The following is a 16,362-nucleotide window of genomic DNA, read 5'->3' on the forward strand; positions in this document are numbered from 1 at the left end:
GACCCCCAGGGGAGCACTGGAAGGAAACCCAGGGCACCGGGAATATTTCTGTCTGCTCTGGGCTGTCCTGAGCCCCAGGGGAGCACTGGAAGGAAACCCAGGGCACCGGGAATATTTCTGTCTGCTCTGGGCTGTCCTGAGCCCCGGGGAAGCACTGGAAACCCAGGGCACTGGGAATATTTCTCTGGCTTCTCTGGGGTGTCCTGACCCCCAGGACAGCACTGACTTTGACTCTCATTCATGGGGAAATTTCCCTAGACTTCAAGTTAGATTAGAATCCGCAAAAGTGTGAAATAGATTACAGAGAGTAGTGTAGGTGGATCACTTGGTGATGTTAAAAGACCTTACTGTAACAAGAGATTGTTGGCCATTTTGTACCTTCTAATGAAAAGTTGCTGAACTCATGGTTGTGAGACTGTTTTACTGATAAGAAATAATAAACACCTGAGTCTGAACATGAAACTACTGTCTCCAGTGCCTTCAATCCAGACCCAAAGAAACTGAGACCCCCACACTGAGCAAACACTGGTGTAGGAGGAGAGGAGTCACCCTCTGGCCAGCTTCAGATACTGCTGGGCTGCAGCTGGCTGACACAGGATATTTATGTATAAAAAGCAAACCACAAATGGATTATAATGTTATGCACAGCTCTAGAAACTGGAAGCCTTATTAAATACCTTCTTCGTACCTTCTTCCTACCTGTCACCTCCCATATTTCCTTGGTGAACACAAAAATCTGCCCTGTTTCTTTTTTTCCTGTAGTAGCTGGTTTTCTCTGGCCTCATACACCTCTTTAAGTCTTACATTAATTTCTGTGGCCTTGTGCTGGGTTTTCTTGCTGTAGCCCTGATCACTTATGTAGGCATCTTTTTCTATTTCATTCTGCCCTGAGAATAAACAAAATTATCCTGTCTTAGAAAGTTACACATCTTAAACATAATGTTTGCTTTATGTCACTTCTACAGTGCAGTGAATGTAAGGTTTAGATGTAGGGAAACCCTTCTGAGCCTGCAGGACACCAGATGAGTTACCACTGACACAGATCCTGTGTGAGGCCTGTCAGTAAATAATCTCTTTAAATTAACAGAAATCACAGCTATAACAGGGTTCAGGTTAAAAACAAACAAACCAAGGAGGCATGAGGAGAAAAAAAAAAAATCAAGCACATTAGAAAGGTTACACTGTAGCTAATAGATATTCTCCATGATCCATAAAAGCAACATCCTGATGAATTCCCATTACTGGTTGTTTGTTCACTGAGAATATTCTTGAGTGGGTTCAAAGCACTGTTCCTTCCATTCCTTCTCCCCAGTGCAGGAATTCCCTCATCGTTAACAGGCAAACAGGAAGCCTTGAGCATTCCAGGCAACAACCTGGAATTTTCTCTCTAAGATGATGATTTCAGGAAACTTCCTTTTGCAAAGCTGCCAGTTTTCCTAAATCAAAAAAAGAAAAGGAACATACTTTCACTTTAGATTTCTTCAATACTTTGCAGGCTCAGACAAAGCTCTGTATAAATCTGTAGCAGTTCCAACACTTTAGGGCAGGAGCCACAGCACAGATATTCCATCCTTCACCTTCAGACCTCAGACTGAGACCTGCAGCTCAACATGGATTTTTAAAACTGCGAGTTTCTCACTTTAATGAAATTAAATCTCTCCAGCCTCAAGCGAAAGCGGTTTTGCACACTCCAGATCATGAATGCCTCATTGTTCATGCTACTGTGCCCAGGCTGTCTCTGTTTGACAGCTTTGTATTCTGCAGCTATGCCAAGCACATTTACTCCCCCTCTTTGTGTGTTTGTGCTGGCTGCAGGCTGCGCTGTTAAGCAGAGCCAGCTGCCGGTGCAGATGTGCAGTGAGTACGTGCAACACGTGCTCCGGGCGGAGCCGCGCCTTCCCGGGAACGGGAAGGGCCGGAGCTCTGCTCCTCCAGCAGCCTCCGAGCTGGAAACCGGCCAGGAATGGGGTCTGACCCCCCGTTCTGGGATCCCAGTGCTCTCCTCCGCCAGTCAAACAGCTCATTTGCAGGAAGAAATTAAGAACGTGTCTCCTGTTTCCCTTTTTAAAGCTTGCTCATTGCCTCAGCCTGGTCGAGAAATTCACATTTTGCTGTAACTCAGTGTTTCTGCCTGATTGCTTGAAACCCTGTTCCTCATTTTGTCTTTGGATACAAAGCTTTCCCGTGCACATCTAAGACACATGAGAAAGTTTGTCCAGTGGGATACAGTTTGATAAAGAGAACTTCCCTTCCCGCACAGTCTCTGTGCTGGTGAGCCAGCAAACTGCCACGGGAATTACCGAAAACCCCTCCAGGCCTTTTCCATCGGTGCAGGGAGCCGGGTAGGAGACAGAACCTCAGCGCTGGGCTGCAGCTGCACCCGCGGCCACAGCACAGGGAGCAGGGCAGCGCTGGGGCGGGCCGGAGCCGGGGGCTGCGGGGCTGAGGGGGCCCGGTAACGGGAGGGGCCCCGAGCAAGGGGGGACCTGGAGCCGGGGGCTGGGAGCCGGGGTTCCCGGCGGTTCCGGGGCGGTTTGAGGCCGGCAGTTCCGGGTTTTTGGAGCCGGCGTTCCCGGCGGTTCCGGGATTTTTGGAGCCGGCGTTCCCGGCGGTTCCGGGATTTTTGGAGCCGGCGTTCCCGGCGGTTCCGGGGGTTTGGAAGTCGGGGTGGTTTGAAGCCGGGATTCCCGGCGGTTCCGGGATTTTTGGAGCCGGCGTTCCCGGCGGTTCCGGGGCGGTTTGAGGCTGGTGGTTCCGGAATTTTTAGAGCCGGCGTTCCCGGCGGTTCCGGGATTTTTGGAGCCGGCATTCCCAGCGGTTCCGGGGCGGTTTGAGGCCGGCAGTTCCGGGTTTTTGGAGCCGGCGTCCCCGGCGGTTCCGGGGCGGTTTGAGGCTGGTGGTTCCAGAATTTTTAGAGCCGGCGTTCCCGGCGGTTCCGGGGCGGTCCGAGCCGCCTCTCCCGGCCAAGCCCCCTCAGGGCGGGAGAGCGCGGCTGTCGCAAAGCGCCGCCCAGAGCGGCGGAGATGGCGGCCTAGGGCCGGTGCGGCGGGGCCGGGGCCGGGACGGGCTGGGCCGGGGCTCCCCCGCCGCCGCCGCCCATGTGGCTGCAGCAGCGCCTGAAGGGGCTGCCGGGGCTGCTGTCCAGCAGCTGGGCGCGGCGCCTGCTGCTGCTGCTGGTGCTGCTGCTGGTCGCCTACTGGTACCTGGGCGCGGCGCGGGCGCGGGGCGCGGGGCGCGGGGCCGAGCCCTGGGCTCCCGCCGCGCTCTGCCTGCAGGCGGCCTCGGGCGCCTGGCGGGAGCAGGCCCAGCGCGGCGATGCGCTGCCGCTGCCTGAGGAGGCGGCGGGGCTGGCGGTGGCGGGCAACGGGTTCCTGCTGCTGGACGTGTCGGCCGGGCGGCTGTGGGTGCGGCCCGCGGGGCCCGCCGCCGGCCCGGCGCTCGCCACCGAGTACCCGGCGNCGAGGCGCGGGCGGCGCTGGCGGCCCTCAGGGACGGCGCCGTGCGGAGGCTGCGCTGCGTCCAGACCGGGCCCGGGGCCGGCGCCGGGGACTGCGTGACGGTGCGGGAGGAGGTGGTGGCCCACCGCAGCCGGCCGCACCTCTACCTGCAGCGCATCCGCATCGCCAACCCCACCGCCAGGCTGGCCGCCTTCGAGGCCTCGGCTCCCGCCGCCGCCTCCGCGCCAGGCGGGCGCTTCACCACCAGCCTGGAGAAGGTGGAGGAGAGGCAGTTCCTGCTCTCCTCCGGCCGCCTGCTGCTGGCCGGCAGCCCCAAGGTGGTGCTGGTGGTGGTGGCTGCCAAGAAACTCGTGAGCCGGGTGCAGGTGGCGCCCGAGTCGCACTTCGACGAGACCGTGCTGTCCGTGGTGCACACCTCGGAGCCCATCGAGGTGTCCAGGCTGGAGGAGACCTTCAGCAAGCTGAGGGAGGCGGCCAAGAAAGAGATGCTGGAGGTGATGCAGATGGGGGTGGAAGATCTTTTCCAGGAGCACCAGCAGACCTGGTCTGACTTGTTCATTTCAGGTAAGGAAAGTGATGCTCAGCTTCCATGGGGTTGCTTTAGGGGGTGTCTGAAAGCTCAGTGGCCTGGTTGCTGTAAGGTCTCCAGAGGCTCTGGTCTTCCTGGTGGGGTGTGGGATAGTAAAACAGTGTTCCTGGTTTGGAACCCAGCTTACCTTGCCAAGTGAAGTACACGTGACTGTGTGTAGAAAGTGATAGAAGAACATTTGTTATCATTATTCTGTGTGTGCTGCTTTTGTGGCTTCAGGAACTTCACTGATTTGCCCTGCATGTCAGTTGGAAATAAAGCTGACCTTCAGTGATAGCATAAAAGGCAGATTCTGCATGGAGGTTAAGGGCCATTCTACAAAGAAGCTTTTTCTTAAGATTTTAATGTCTTACATGAAAGAGTAGCTCACCAAATAATGTAGAACTTGTTATTTTATAAAAAGATAATGTTCTTTTGACAGATTATTCTTGCAGAGTCATGATGACAGGCCTGTAGGGCATCTGTATATTTAATTAGCTTTGTCTTTAGTGGGAGCTTGGCTTTCAAACTCCCAAGTAGCAGAGGGAGTATCTTCTTAGACAAACTCAAGGAAACATTTCACTGTGGTGTTTTATGGATGCAGGTTTCTTAAATGTCATAAAGAACACCATATTGAACATCAGTGTGCATGTTTGATCTTCTGTTCCTCCTAGATAATTTCTGACTATTGGTTGTTTTCTTTTGCTGCAGGGATTGAAATGAGGAAGATCACAGATGCACACACGCCATCCAGTGAGACTGTCAACATGACCCTGTACTACGTGCTGAGCACTGTGCCAGCCCCCCTGCTGGACCCCCTGATTGCTGGTGAGGACAGGGAGAAGATTGAAGCCAGCCTCAACTACGCTGACCACTGCTTCAGCGGCCACGCCACCATGCACGCCCAGAACCTGTGGCCACCAAAGCTCACCAGCGTCTCCCAGATCCTGCAGCTCTCAGACCTGTGGAAGCTGACTCTCCAAAAACGGGGGTGCAAGGGTCTCGTGGCAGCTGGAGTCCACGGACTCATGCAGGGAATGGTGCTTAGTTTTGGGGGGCTGCAGTTCACAGAAAACCATCTTCAGTTTCAGGCTGACCCGGACGTGCTTCATAACAGCTATTCCTTACGTGGGATCCATTACAATAAGGACTTGATCAGTTTGGCTGTTCTCCTGGATGCTGAAGGAAAGCCCTTCTTGCACGTGTCTGTGAAATTCCAGGACAAGCCTGTCAGACTGTATGCGTGTGAGGCAGGCTGTATGAACGAGCCTGTGGAGCTCACCTCAGAGGCACGGGGTCACACCTTCCCTGTCATGGTGACTCAACCCATCACACCACTGCTTTATATATCAACAGATTTGGTCCACTTGCAGGACCTAAGACACACACTCCACCTAAAAGCTATTCTGGCTCATGAGGAACACATGGCCAAGCAATACCCTGGCTTACCCTTCCTGTTCTGGTTCAGTGTGGCCTCCTTAATTACTTTGTTTCATTTGTTTCTGTTCAAACTGATCTACAACGAGTATTGTGGGCCGGGAGCCAAGCCCCTCTTCAGGAGTAAGGTATAAAACTGCTGCTTTTGGCTGCTGTCCACTGAGTGTTGTCAGCCTGATGTTGTGTCAGCTGTGCCTGGGCAGGCTCTCTCTTGGACTCTGAGGATTTTCAGTCTCTTGAAACAAGCAATCTGTGACCTCTTCTTGCAGGGAGGATCAGGGCAGGGGTTGGAGCAGTAGGGCTCGCAGTTGTTAGAAAAGATAAACTCATCATCTGTCCTTAGGCATTTGTGAGGCTGCAGGTGGAGGCAGACACAGCTTTCTGTCCTTTTTCCACACATCAGTGTAGGACATTGCTTGTTTCTAGGCCAGCAGTTGCAGTTGTCATGAGATGATGCTTCTTGTTATTCAGTACCAGAAGGCTTGTGAGAGAGCTGCTGTCCTTGTCTGTACTGCTGTGTGGAGACCTGCACACTGCCTGCCTGCTCTGAAGGTGTGAGCTGTCACACAGGAGCACCCAGAGGCAGGCTGGTGTTGGAGGTGAGGGTGCTGACTTGCTGGGGCTTGTGGCACATGTTCATATTGCAGACACTGTGCAGCCCTCCATCAGACCACACTTACCACCATCACTTTGGGAGGATGCTGAACTGGTGTTTCTCCCAGTCAGACAAAATACAAAGCTGTGTTAAGGAAAGTACTGAGTGCTTTTTACTGTGAGTTTAAGCTCTGGAGCCAGAGCTCCAAGCTCCTCTTACCTGGATGTAAAGAATTTCAAGTTGTTTTGAGTTGCCTTGGAAAACTCATTTGCTGTAAAAACTTAGCACAGAATAGACAGTAGGTGGTGAGTTCTGCTCTTAGTACTGGGACTTTCTGATTGTGTGTTCTTATGAAGTGGAAATGCAAGACCAGACTGGATGTGCTGTGTGAGCCAGCTGTGCTGTTCAGAGGCTTCCCTCCTGAGGGCTGAACTGAGTTAAATGTACGTTTCATTTAGAAAAAAGGAGATGATAGTTAAACAGAGCTGTCAGAGGAAAAGTTCTAGCTATAGATTGTACTGTTATTCCAAATTATAAAATCAAACTCGATTTTTTTAGGGCTGAACAGAAGGTGTTGAACTAAACTTGGCAGCTGCTATGTAAGGGGTCTTTAAAGTGAGCTGGAAGTTTCCCTGTCAGCTCACTGGTTTTGTCATTTTGAGCACTGGAGATCAAGCCTGATCCCAAGCAGGTCTGAATACCTGTGATCCAATCAAAGATTGAGTGGGAGGTGCTTGTAGCCAGACAAACTAACCTAGGAGGAGGTAGGATAGAAATGTGTATCAGACCCCTGCAGTTCCCAGCCTCTGGTCATGATCAGACCCTCGGTGCAAAGGGAGGAAGGGGTTAGGAGGTGAGGTCAGTTATTGTGTAACATGAGCCTGAAATGTGTCCTTGGAATGATGTAATTATGTCCTTTCACTGTTGTCTATCCAGTTGCCTTTGTCATCTCAAGACTTGCCTTCTGCCTTTTACCAAGTGACCTGTTAACCATTGCTGCAGGTGGCTGTCCCCAGCTCTGCCCCCTGAAGTGCCCCAAGGCCTCAGAGCCACAGCACAGGGCTGACCTGGCACCTCATCCTCCTGGGCACTGCAGAGCAAACAGCTCGGCTGCCTCCTCTTAGCTGGACCTACTTCAAATGAAGGTGATGCAGAACTTGATTCCAGAAACAGGGAAGAAGTGGAAGCCAGCTGAAGCTCAGAGTCTGTAGCAGTAAGCAAGATAGATGGTCTTGAAGTAACACCTTGTCCATTATTGAATGGGAACATCCCCACGTCCAAGTGAACTTAGTCCTGCTTTCTGCCTCCATTTGCACAAGACACCTGGCAATACTGCAGCTGAGAACAAGGACATTTGAAAGCAACAATCCTTTTGTGCCTTGCTATTACAGGATCTGAGACTTGGAAGGTGTGGTGATTCAATTGTTTATCCCAGAAGCTTGTAACAGATGTTTCCTTTCCCTGTAAGCTGTTCAGTTCCCTTGGAGTTATCCATTTGGTGAAGATACTTGAAGATATACTAAGACCTTTGATATTTTGATCTGTTGGGTTTTTTTTTTTAATTCTGCAGAAAAATAAAGGATGATGATTCCCTTCTGAGAGTTAACTAGAAAACTTTAATGAACTTCCTTTCTGGTATACAGTTTGTAATTTATTGCTTGGAGGGAGGGGGAGTATGTTAATTTTTCCTCCACTTCAGTAACAGTCAATTGACCTGTCGATATCTAACAACCTTAATTGCTGATAAGTTCTCTTAACAGGTGTTTCAGCCTTTATGACTGTAGAGTGCAAAATCAATTTAATGAATTTGTTTTCTGGACATGCACTTGGAAATGATCTACACGTTTCCTATTCTAAGCCTGTTGAGACTTTGTGCATTGATTTGTTTTGGCTATGGGGGAAGACACCCTACTTTCTAATGACTTACAGGTTGGTTGGTTTTAAAATACCAAAGCTGTTGTTTCTAAATAAATATCTTTCAGTCTAAGCTGATTGCTGAAGTGTGGTTGGGGTTTTTGTTGGTTTTGTGTCTGCTCTCTCCTGCCGTTTCTCCCCACCCTGTTTAGATAAGCAGGGCCTTATGTTACATCTGTGGCCAGTATTATCTGCAAATACAGTGTGGAAAATAATAGATAATGGATATAAGCCAGATATAAGACAATTTGGAAGGCACCACAAGTGACAGAAACACACAGGGCAAAGCTCATCTCCATTTCCCTGCTCAGTACAGCCGTGTTCTATCCTGAGGAATGAAGGCCAGGTTTACACAGAAATGATCCCAGGGAACCATCAAGCAGCACATTTAACAGCCATCCAGCAAGTAATAAATTTGGCACAGTTGGTGGGCCCAAGGAAAAACTGGATCAGGATTTAACTTCAAATTTTCAGAGGGGTTACTGTCTGCAGATGAAAAACATCCCTCAGGAAAGCAGATTTCAGTGTCTAACTTTTCTGCAGACAATTCCATTTACTAATCAGTGTAGCAGAGTTACTGCCCTTCAAGGGAATAAAGACAGGGAAGCAACAGAATCTGTTTTAAATTGTACACAGGTACATTGTGTATTGAAGGAGATATTTACTATTCTGCTTTAACAGAACACACCAGAAGCCCCTTCTCTTTCTCACCAAAGTCCCATGAGCTGCTTAATTTCTGTGAAACATCTGGCATGAAGGTGACAAGAGATTCCAGGGGGCTATTTCCACCATGGTATCAGCTGGAGGCTGAGCCATTTGATGTTTCCTGGTAGAACTGCCAGCAGATGACACCCATGGAGTCCAAGGAAGACTGTTTAGGCCTGGAAAAGATGGATTAGCTGCCATCACATAAAGCATGGATAGAACAAAAAACAAAACAGCTTTGAGAGTGTTTTACATTAAATATATTAGGATTCTTATGAGAATTTCCTCCATAACAAAAGAACTGTTTCAGAATTCCTCCATGAAGAAGGGGAAAAAGAAACAGCATTTCTCTATTTACAGCGTGCAAGAGAGCAGAAGGTTATATTTGTGAAATGCAGAAATGCATTTCACAAATATAAAGAACTAAACAAAATTCCACATTTACAAGCATGAAACAAGCAAAGCAAGTTAAAATAGTAACTGACCATCCAAAATTTATACTTTTAGTTGGAATTCAGTGAAAATGATAGTGACATGGAAGTTAAACTGAGCAACACAATGTTTTTTATCTTGTAAATTCAGACACTAAGAAAAGAGCCAACAAATTAAAAAAATTAGAGTCTCAATTCTGCACTGTTAATCCTGGTTTCTGCTTTTGTCAGATAATAAATACAAGATGCTGGAACAGGGTTTGGTTGATCCAATTTGCAATTCAAAATGCGGCTTTCTCAAGTACTATTGTCTGGGTAGGAAAATACATTCTTGAGAAACAGATAAAACAGCAAAGCATTCTATATTTCTGCCTTCCACACGTGTGCTCCAGGCATCTTTCATCCAGCACAGTACCTACTGCTGAATGGAAGCTCTGGAAATCGGGGATTTTGCTGCTTATTAATCCTGACATTAAACATTAGATTTATTTCAGCGTTTTTGAACCCCTTGTTTGGTGTCTGTGTACAACACAACTCAGGTTGTAAAACTGGCGTTATGATATTTGTTTCCATCCTAGTAAGTTTGTTCCCTATGAGTGTCCTGGGTTATGGGATGGAGATGTTTGGTTTTCAAAAAGCAAGCAACAGTGGTTGGTGGATGGAAAGGTGACAGAGGATGGAAAATTCCTCTAGTAGAAGATCAAGAGAAAAAAAGAGACGAGGGTAAGCATTGATATCTAGTCACTGATCTCAAATGTCAGTAATTAATTAGGACACTCCCTTTCATGGCAGCATGTCTGGAGTGGTGTCAATGCCTGCTCTTGCTGCTTTGTCCTGTGAGTAGAAGAGCTTTGCTGTTCTCATTAGCAAGCTCAGTGTGTTACAGCACAGGCAGCTCTGCTCTGGGGGTACACAGCTCATTTGCAATGCTGCAGGGAACCCTGCTCTCTTCCAGGGCTACTGATCTAACAAAGGGAAATAGGAAAGGAATGGGGTCTGACTCACCACAACACACCAGCATTTCTGCTTCATCATGGACAGCTGTTTCTTTGTATGGCTTGAAGCATGTTCCACTTCAAAGTGATTAGAGTCTGGTTTCTTGAGGAAGTCTGGCATGCTAAAGCACATGCAGCCTGGTCTGGGAAAGAAGATACAGGTTTTCAGTCAGTACAATGTCAGATACCATTCAGTTACACAGAAAACAAAACAGAAGAAAAGCAGACCCCAGACCAAAATTAAATCCCAAGGAGTTGTATAACTGCACAATAACTAAGATAGGAGGGGAGCCTCTGGAGATTAGCTAATGCAACCCCACCAACATATCTGAACCTATCACTGTCCCAACAGAGCAGGCACTTACTGCCGACCTACCACAACAAGTGTGAGATTAATTAATTTAATGTTGTCATTCTGTGAACACTTTTGTGATGAAATTTCAAGGTAATGGAAATGCAAACAGCTGCTACAGATAATAAGCAACTAATTTGAGATTATTTTTATCCAAGTTTTTATATTGCCTGCATCCAAGATCCACATAAATGCGAATCTTTTAGCAACTTGTGTATATAAAGAATTATCCCACAGTGATACAAGTTTTCCATTAGTATTGGAATAGCTTAGCTCTGCATTTGAAGTCATGTGTTCCGGAGATAAAGGACACAGTATAAAATGGCAAGGAGTTGAGCCTGCAGCACCAGGAACTGGCACCATGCTTGGAATCCTCATTGCTGTGTTAGCTCTGGCATCTGCAGGTACGTGTTCAGCTTCTGCTTTAATTTTAAAAGATCAAGTTTACGTGTTCAACTTCTGCTTTAATTTTAAAAGATCAAGTTAATTAAAATCTAAAAACAACTTTCCTTTTTCAGACAAATTGAACATTCTCCATCAAAGAGAAAATACAGCAGAGGATGTTCATTACAAGGGTCTCTCAAAAGAGTACCTGGGTGCTGTGCTATTTGATATCTTACAGATATTTTTTTAAACCTACTTTCAAAACACACATCCTGTTTGTATGTCTTCTAGCCTTTGGCTGCGGGGTTCCTGCCTACCCACCTCTTGTGTCCAGAGTTGTTGGAGGGGAAAATGCAAGACCATACAGCTGGCCCTGGCAGGTTGGTGATTTGTGCTTTCCCTGGAGCCGCTGGGGCTGTGAAATCTCTGCACAGCACAACTGAGCAACACCACCCCTTAGATTGCCTTTGATGCATCTTGCCTGATATGTTTTGACTGATCCTAAAGCTTCCAGTCTTCTTTAAAAAAAGCTCTGAATGTGCTGCATTTTGCTGGTTGTGTAGCCACACAGACTGTGGTGATTGGGAGTGGGGCTGCTGCAGAGCCCCATCCCCAGTGGGCACAGCTGTGAGAAGCAGCACTGAAGGCAGTGAGCCATGGAGTGCCCGGGCACTGACCAAGCAGGGAAGGGACCACAGGGCCCACAGGGGCAGTGCATGAACATGAGGGATGTAAAAGTTTGGGCTAAAGATCAAGAAGGGCAGATGCTTGAAGCTCTCTGTTGTGGCGTGATGTTACTGTGCATGGGAGAATGCTTAGAGCTTCTGAAATTGCAGGGTGCTGCTCTGTGTTGTGGCCCTGCTGACTGCAGTGTGTGCTGTGACAGTAATGCAGGCACTCATTGAAGTCAAGTAGATTTAGGCTATTTAAGCAAGATGTATTTTAGAAATCAGCATTTGGATGATAGTGAAGGAGGGAAAGCCTTTCTGTGGCCAGGAGTTGGAAACTTCAAAGCCTTCCACCATCAGCAAGTTGTGTTCTGGGTGCAGGAACAAAGCACAATGATGAAAAATGAACAAGTAAAAGCCTGAGCCTTACTTGGTTCCTTGATCCCAGGTCTCCCTTCAGTACTACACCAACGGCAAGTGGGCTCACACCTGTGGGGGAACCCTCATTGCCACCAACTGGGTGCTGACAGCTGCCCACTGCATCAGGTAAGGGATGAAGATAAATCTGGCCTAGGCAGCAGCACGTGAGCAGAAAGAGATGAATGCAAACCATATCAATGCCAGTTCTTCCTTTCCCAGTTGAAAGGTCTGAGTTTTGTGTCTATCTTTTGATTAAAAGTCAGGAGAATGACATATCTTTATTTTCTGAATGTAAAAGGGGGAAAAACCCCAGTTACCTGAATTATATACTCTTAATTTCCATAAATGAACTACAAACATCCTTCTGTTTTCAAGTTGCTATTAAAATTCAGCTGTGTTGCCTGTTCCTGTAATATATGTCAGTGAGATCCACAAGTTAGCTAATAAATCCATTCCCTGAAGAGATAATCACAAATATTTTGAATATACCAATCATTTTCAGTGAACTCTTCATATTGTGTGGCAGTGTAACAAATAATTTATCAGGTACAGCAATGTCATTGCATCATCAAAACTGCTTCCACAAATACAGCCCTATTTTGCTCTGGTAGCATATGTTATTGTAACATTAATTTGTAGCAAATATAATATGAAACATAAAGGATTGGCTGTATGTTATTATTATAAATCCTGAGTGTTGTTATTATAAATCCTGCATATTATATCTATCACACAGATGTTTATTATTGAAGCTATTTATGGCTGTCAGAAAAAGTCCAAATTGTTATTGCATTGAAGACTATGAGCTGAATCCTGCAAAGATTGGAGGCACCTTGGGTTTGTTAAAGAAGCCTTGAGCAGGAGCTGAGAGGACAGCTTAGAGATGAAATGATTGTGAAGTCTAGAACACAATCTTTGCCTTTAGCAAACCACTGGCTCACCTCCAGACAGACCCTGCCTGTGATGAGAGATCACAGTCAAGGTTATTCTTATTGAATCTCAGGAGCCAAAGGTGCAGACACCTGAGCAGCAGCTGCATAACTGAGTGTTCATCCTTTTCTTGCCCAGCTCTTCTATGACATATCGAGTGTTTCTTGGAAAATACGACCTATCAGTTCAGGAAAAAGGATCAGTTGCAGTTTATCCAACAAAACTCATTGTTCATAGGAACTGGAATTCACAGGCTGTTTCAAATGGGTAAGCTGGTGGCAGGTATTTTTTCAGTTTTTAGGTGGAGGGTAAAAATCAAACTGCCTGAATCCCACCCACCTGGAGTTATGGTAATTAAATTCATGTTTAGAGCCTCCTGTTACAGTGTCCAGTTTCTACCTTCCCCCCCAAGAGAATGCAAAGCAATTAAGAATATCGATTTCTTACTAACTAATAATGTTTTCCAGAATTCATTTTTCATGTTCATGCTTGGGTCAGAAGCTGCTGCATGCAATGATCTCTCTTGTACAATGAAGGGGAATGAAGCATTTGATAAAACACTCTTTGAAGCCCTCCTGCCAGCAGCAGAGACACAGAATTATGGATCAGAATGGATCCATGAAACAGAATTATGGATCATTAATATCCATGTGTGTCCTGCTGCAGGCTAAGGGCAGTCACAAAGAAATCCCCTCACTTCCAGTCCTTGGAGTGACTCCTAACATATGCTTGGTTTTGATGAAAAAACCTATAAAAAACCAACTTTCTTCCATCAGGAATACAAGCAGCTCTGCAGGGAACAGCCTTCCAGCCCATGAATTTGCCATGAATTGCTTTGGGGTGCAGGAATCTTTGCTGCTTGTGCAGTGGCCTTTGTTCCCTTGCTTCTCTTTTGAGTAGGCCAAGTGCTGTGTAATTGCTGAGAGCTCAGATTATTGTGTCTTAATCCATTCTGCAAACCTTTTCACCTTCCCTTTCTCTCCAACACGTGTTACCACACACGTGTGCGTGTTCCCACAGGTATGACATTGCTCTGATCAAGCTCTCTAATCATGTCACCTTGAGTGACCAGATCCAGCTGGCCTGCCTGCCCCCTGCCCAGAGCATCCTGGCCTCCAACACCGCCTGCTACGTGACAGGCTGGGGAAGGCTGCAGAGTGAGTACCTGGGGGTGTGCCAAACCATGAAATAAATTTAAAAAAAAAACTTTCAGAAGTTCCTTCTCCTCTGAGATTGATGGCAGAGACTGTTAATGGTGCTCAAGACCCCCTCTAAACTCAGTGCAGTGAGGTAGTTTATTATATGAGGCCCCACTTCACTCACACATTATGATTTTTCCCTTTGAAATTTATTTTCCTTGTAACAGAGCTGGTAATGCACCTGAGGGGCCTCTATTGAGCTTTCAGGAGCTATTGTAATGCAAATGTTAACAGTGTGCAGGCAGATGCATTGGCCAATCCCAACACACCTGCTGAATATCTGAAGACACATGAGGGAATTGATGTGAAGTGAAGAAAATCTCAGAGTTGAGCAGAGGTGTCAGCTTGGCTGACAATTCCTTGAGGGACAAGTAAATTGCAAACTCCTGGAAATAGAGTAGCCCTTTATTTCTCTAACAATAAGACATTTTTTAATGGAATGCAAATTTTCAGTAAGTTAAGGTGTATATGAAAGGGCGGAACTAAGGGACATTGATACCTCCAACAGCTTCTCCTTTAACAGAGCCCCTGTGGGGTGTTTTACCTGGAGTGATGGTACCCAGACACCAAGAGAAATTTAGCAGGGCAGTTTTATTCTTCCTTCAGTTCCTTCAGTTTTATTCTTCCAGTGCCAGCTGGTACCATGACCCTGTGTTTCTCCTCTCTCAGCTAATGGACCCCTTCCTGATGACCTGCAGCAAGGCCTCCTGCGGGTGGTGGATTATGCAACCTGCTCCCAACCTTCCTGGTGGGGAACCATAGTGAAAACCAGCATGGTTTGTGCCGGTGGGGATGGAATCATCTCCAGCTGTAGTGTGAGTCCACTCTCAGGGCTTGGGTGTAGATTATCGAATTTGCCGGTACCTCTGGCCTGGGGGAAAGAATGTGCATTTGACTCCATCTTATCAGAAGGCTAATTAATTACTTTTTTATACTATATTATTCTATATTATATTACACTATATTACACTACATCTAAACTGGATCTGCCAAGCACTCAACCCTGCACACACTGCACAGAATCTCGTGACAATCCTGACACAAACACACACACGCTTGGCCCTGACAGGCCGAGGAAACAAAACACCATCACTTTGGGTAAACAATCTCCATATTGCATTCTATTTTGGCACAAACACAGGCATAGCAAACGAGATAAGAACTGTTTTTTCGTTGCTCTCATGTTCAGAGAATGCGAAACCCAGACGTATTCCTGGGAAGAATTGTGCTTGCTTTTCTCAGTGAAATGTGGTGGCACCGGACAAACAGGCCTGATGGGAAGGGGAGGTTAAAAACCCCACAGAGGAGCTGCTCACGCTGTGACTGTGTTCCCCTTCCTCCCAGGGCGACTCTGGGGGCCCTCTGAACTGCCAAAGGGCTGATGGCACGTGGGAAGTGCACGGCATCGTCAGCTTTGGCTCCTCTCAGAGCTGCAACTACTACCACAAACCCTCCGTGTTCACCCGGGTCTCTGCCTACATCAGCTGGATCCAGCAGGTGAGCAGCACCTGTCCCTCACTGGGACTTCTGCCCCCTCTGAGGGAGCTGTGTCATTCCTGATTCAACCATCACCCAGTGAAAGTGTCCTCCTCTGAAACAGATATCAATTTTTTTTTCATGTATTCAAATAATTTTTGATAATAGGAATGCATTCTCCCTTTATCCTAGAGCTTTATTGTGGTCATAAAGACTTCAGAAGTGATTACTCAAATTTGCATTCATCAATATATATAAAAAATATAATATTATATATATTTATATTATTTATAAATAATATAGAATAGAATAGAATAGAATAATTATGTAATATTATATAATATAATTTATAATATCATATTTATAAAATATTGTGTGTATTTTTAAATATATATATATTAATCATAATTTGCAATTGAAACTGATAGTTGCAATTGCATCCTAAAAGATGGCACATGCAGCTCAAGTCTGGAATGTCAAACATCTTTTAATTTAATATCAATTTTGACGGAGAAGCAAAAATCTTATTTCACACATTTAAATCCTGTGACTTGGACAGAGCACATACTGTTCACAAATTCTTGCATCTCATGATCTGATTTTTCTTTTGTTTTACATTTTTGTAGGTTATGGCAACCAACTAATCCACTGAAGAACTGGGTGAGAGATCCCAAGAAGGGAAGTAGTTCGAATAAAGTCATGATACCTTTGATCAAAAATAACTGGGAAATTACAGTTTTAACAGCACAAGTATTAAACCAAACACTTGTGAAATAAATTGTATTTTTGCAAGATGAAAACAAAACGTGTCTGTCCCTTTTTCCTGACTG

The 16,362-nt window shown here is 46.4% G+C and overlaps 2 protein-coding genes across 2 annotated transcripts; both read left to right on the forward strand.

The window, feature by feature from the left end:
• Positions 1-2,937: 2,937 nt before the first annotated feature.
• KIAA2013 (KIAA2013 ortholog) lies at positions 2,938-8,050 on the forward strand. Its single transcript, XM_039697480.1, is given in 4 exon segments — positions 2,938-3,456; positions 3,459-4,022; positions 4,738-5,591; positions 7,061-8,050. Coding segments are annotated over 4 exon segments (1,803 nt in total). The 5' UTR covers positions 2,938-3,098; the 3' UTR covers positions 7,088-8,050.
• A 2,675-nt stretch (positions 8,051-10,725) lies between these two features.
• Positions 10,726-16,332, forward strand: LOC120496764 (chymotrypsin-like elastase family member 2A). Its single transcript, XM_039697499.1, has 8 exons — positions 10,726-10,859; positions 11,131-11,219; positions 11,956-12,053; positions 12,996-13,124; positions 13,878-14,014; positions 14,726-14,871; positions 15,401-15,553; positions 16,159-16,332. The coding sequence occupies exons 1-8, from the start codon at positions 10,745-10,747 to the stop codon at positions 16,174-16,176; spliced, it is 885 nt and encodes a 294-aa protein (XP_039553433.1). The 5' UTR covers positions 10,726-10,744; the 3' UTR covers positions 16,177-16,332.
• Positions 16,333-16,362: the final 30 nt, after the last annotated feature.

This window comes from Passer montanus, unplaced genomic scaffold (genome assembly GCF_014805655.1).
Source record: "Passer montanus isolate IOZ18808 unplaced genomic scaffold, ASM1480565v1 scaffold118, whole genome shotgun sequence".
In the NCBI taxonomy this organism is placed as follows: domain Eukaryota; kingdom Metazoa; phylum Chordata; class Aves; order Passeriformes; family Passeridae; genus Passer; species Passer montanus.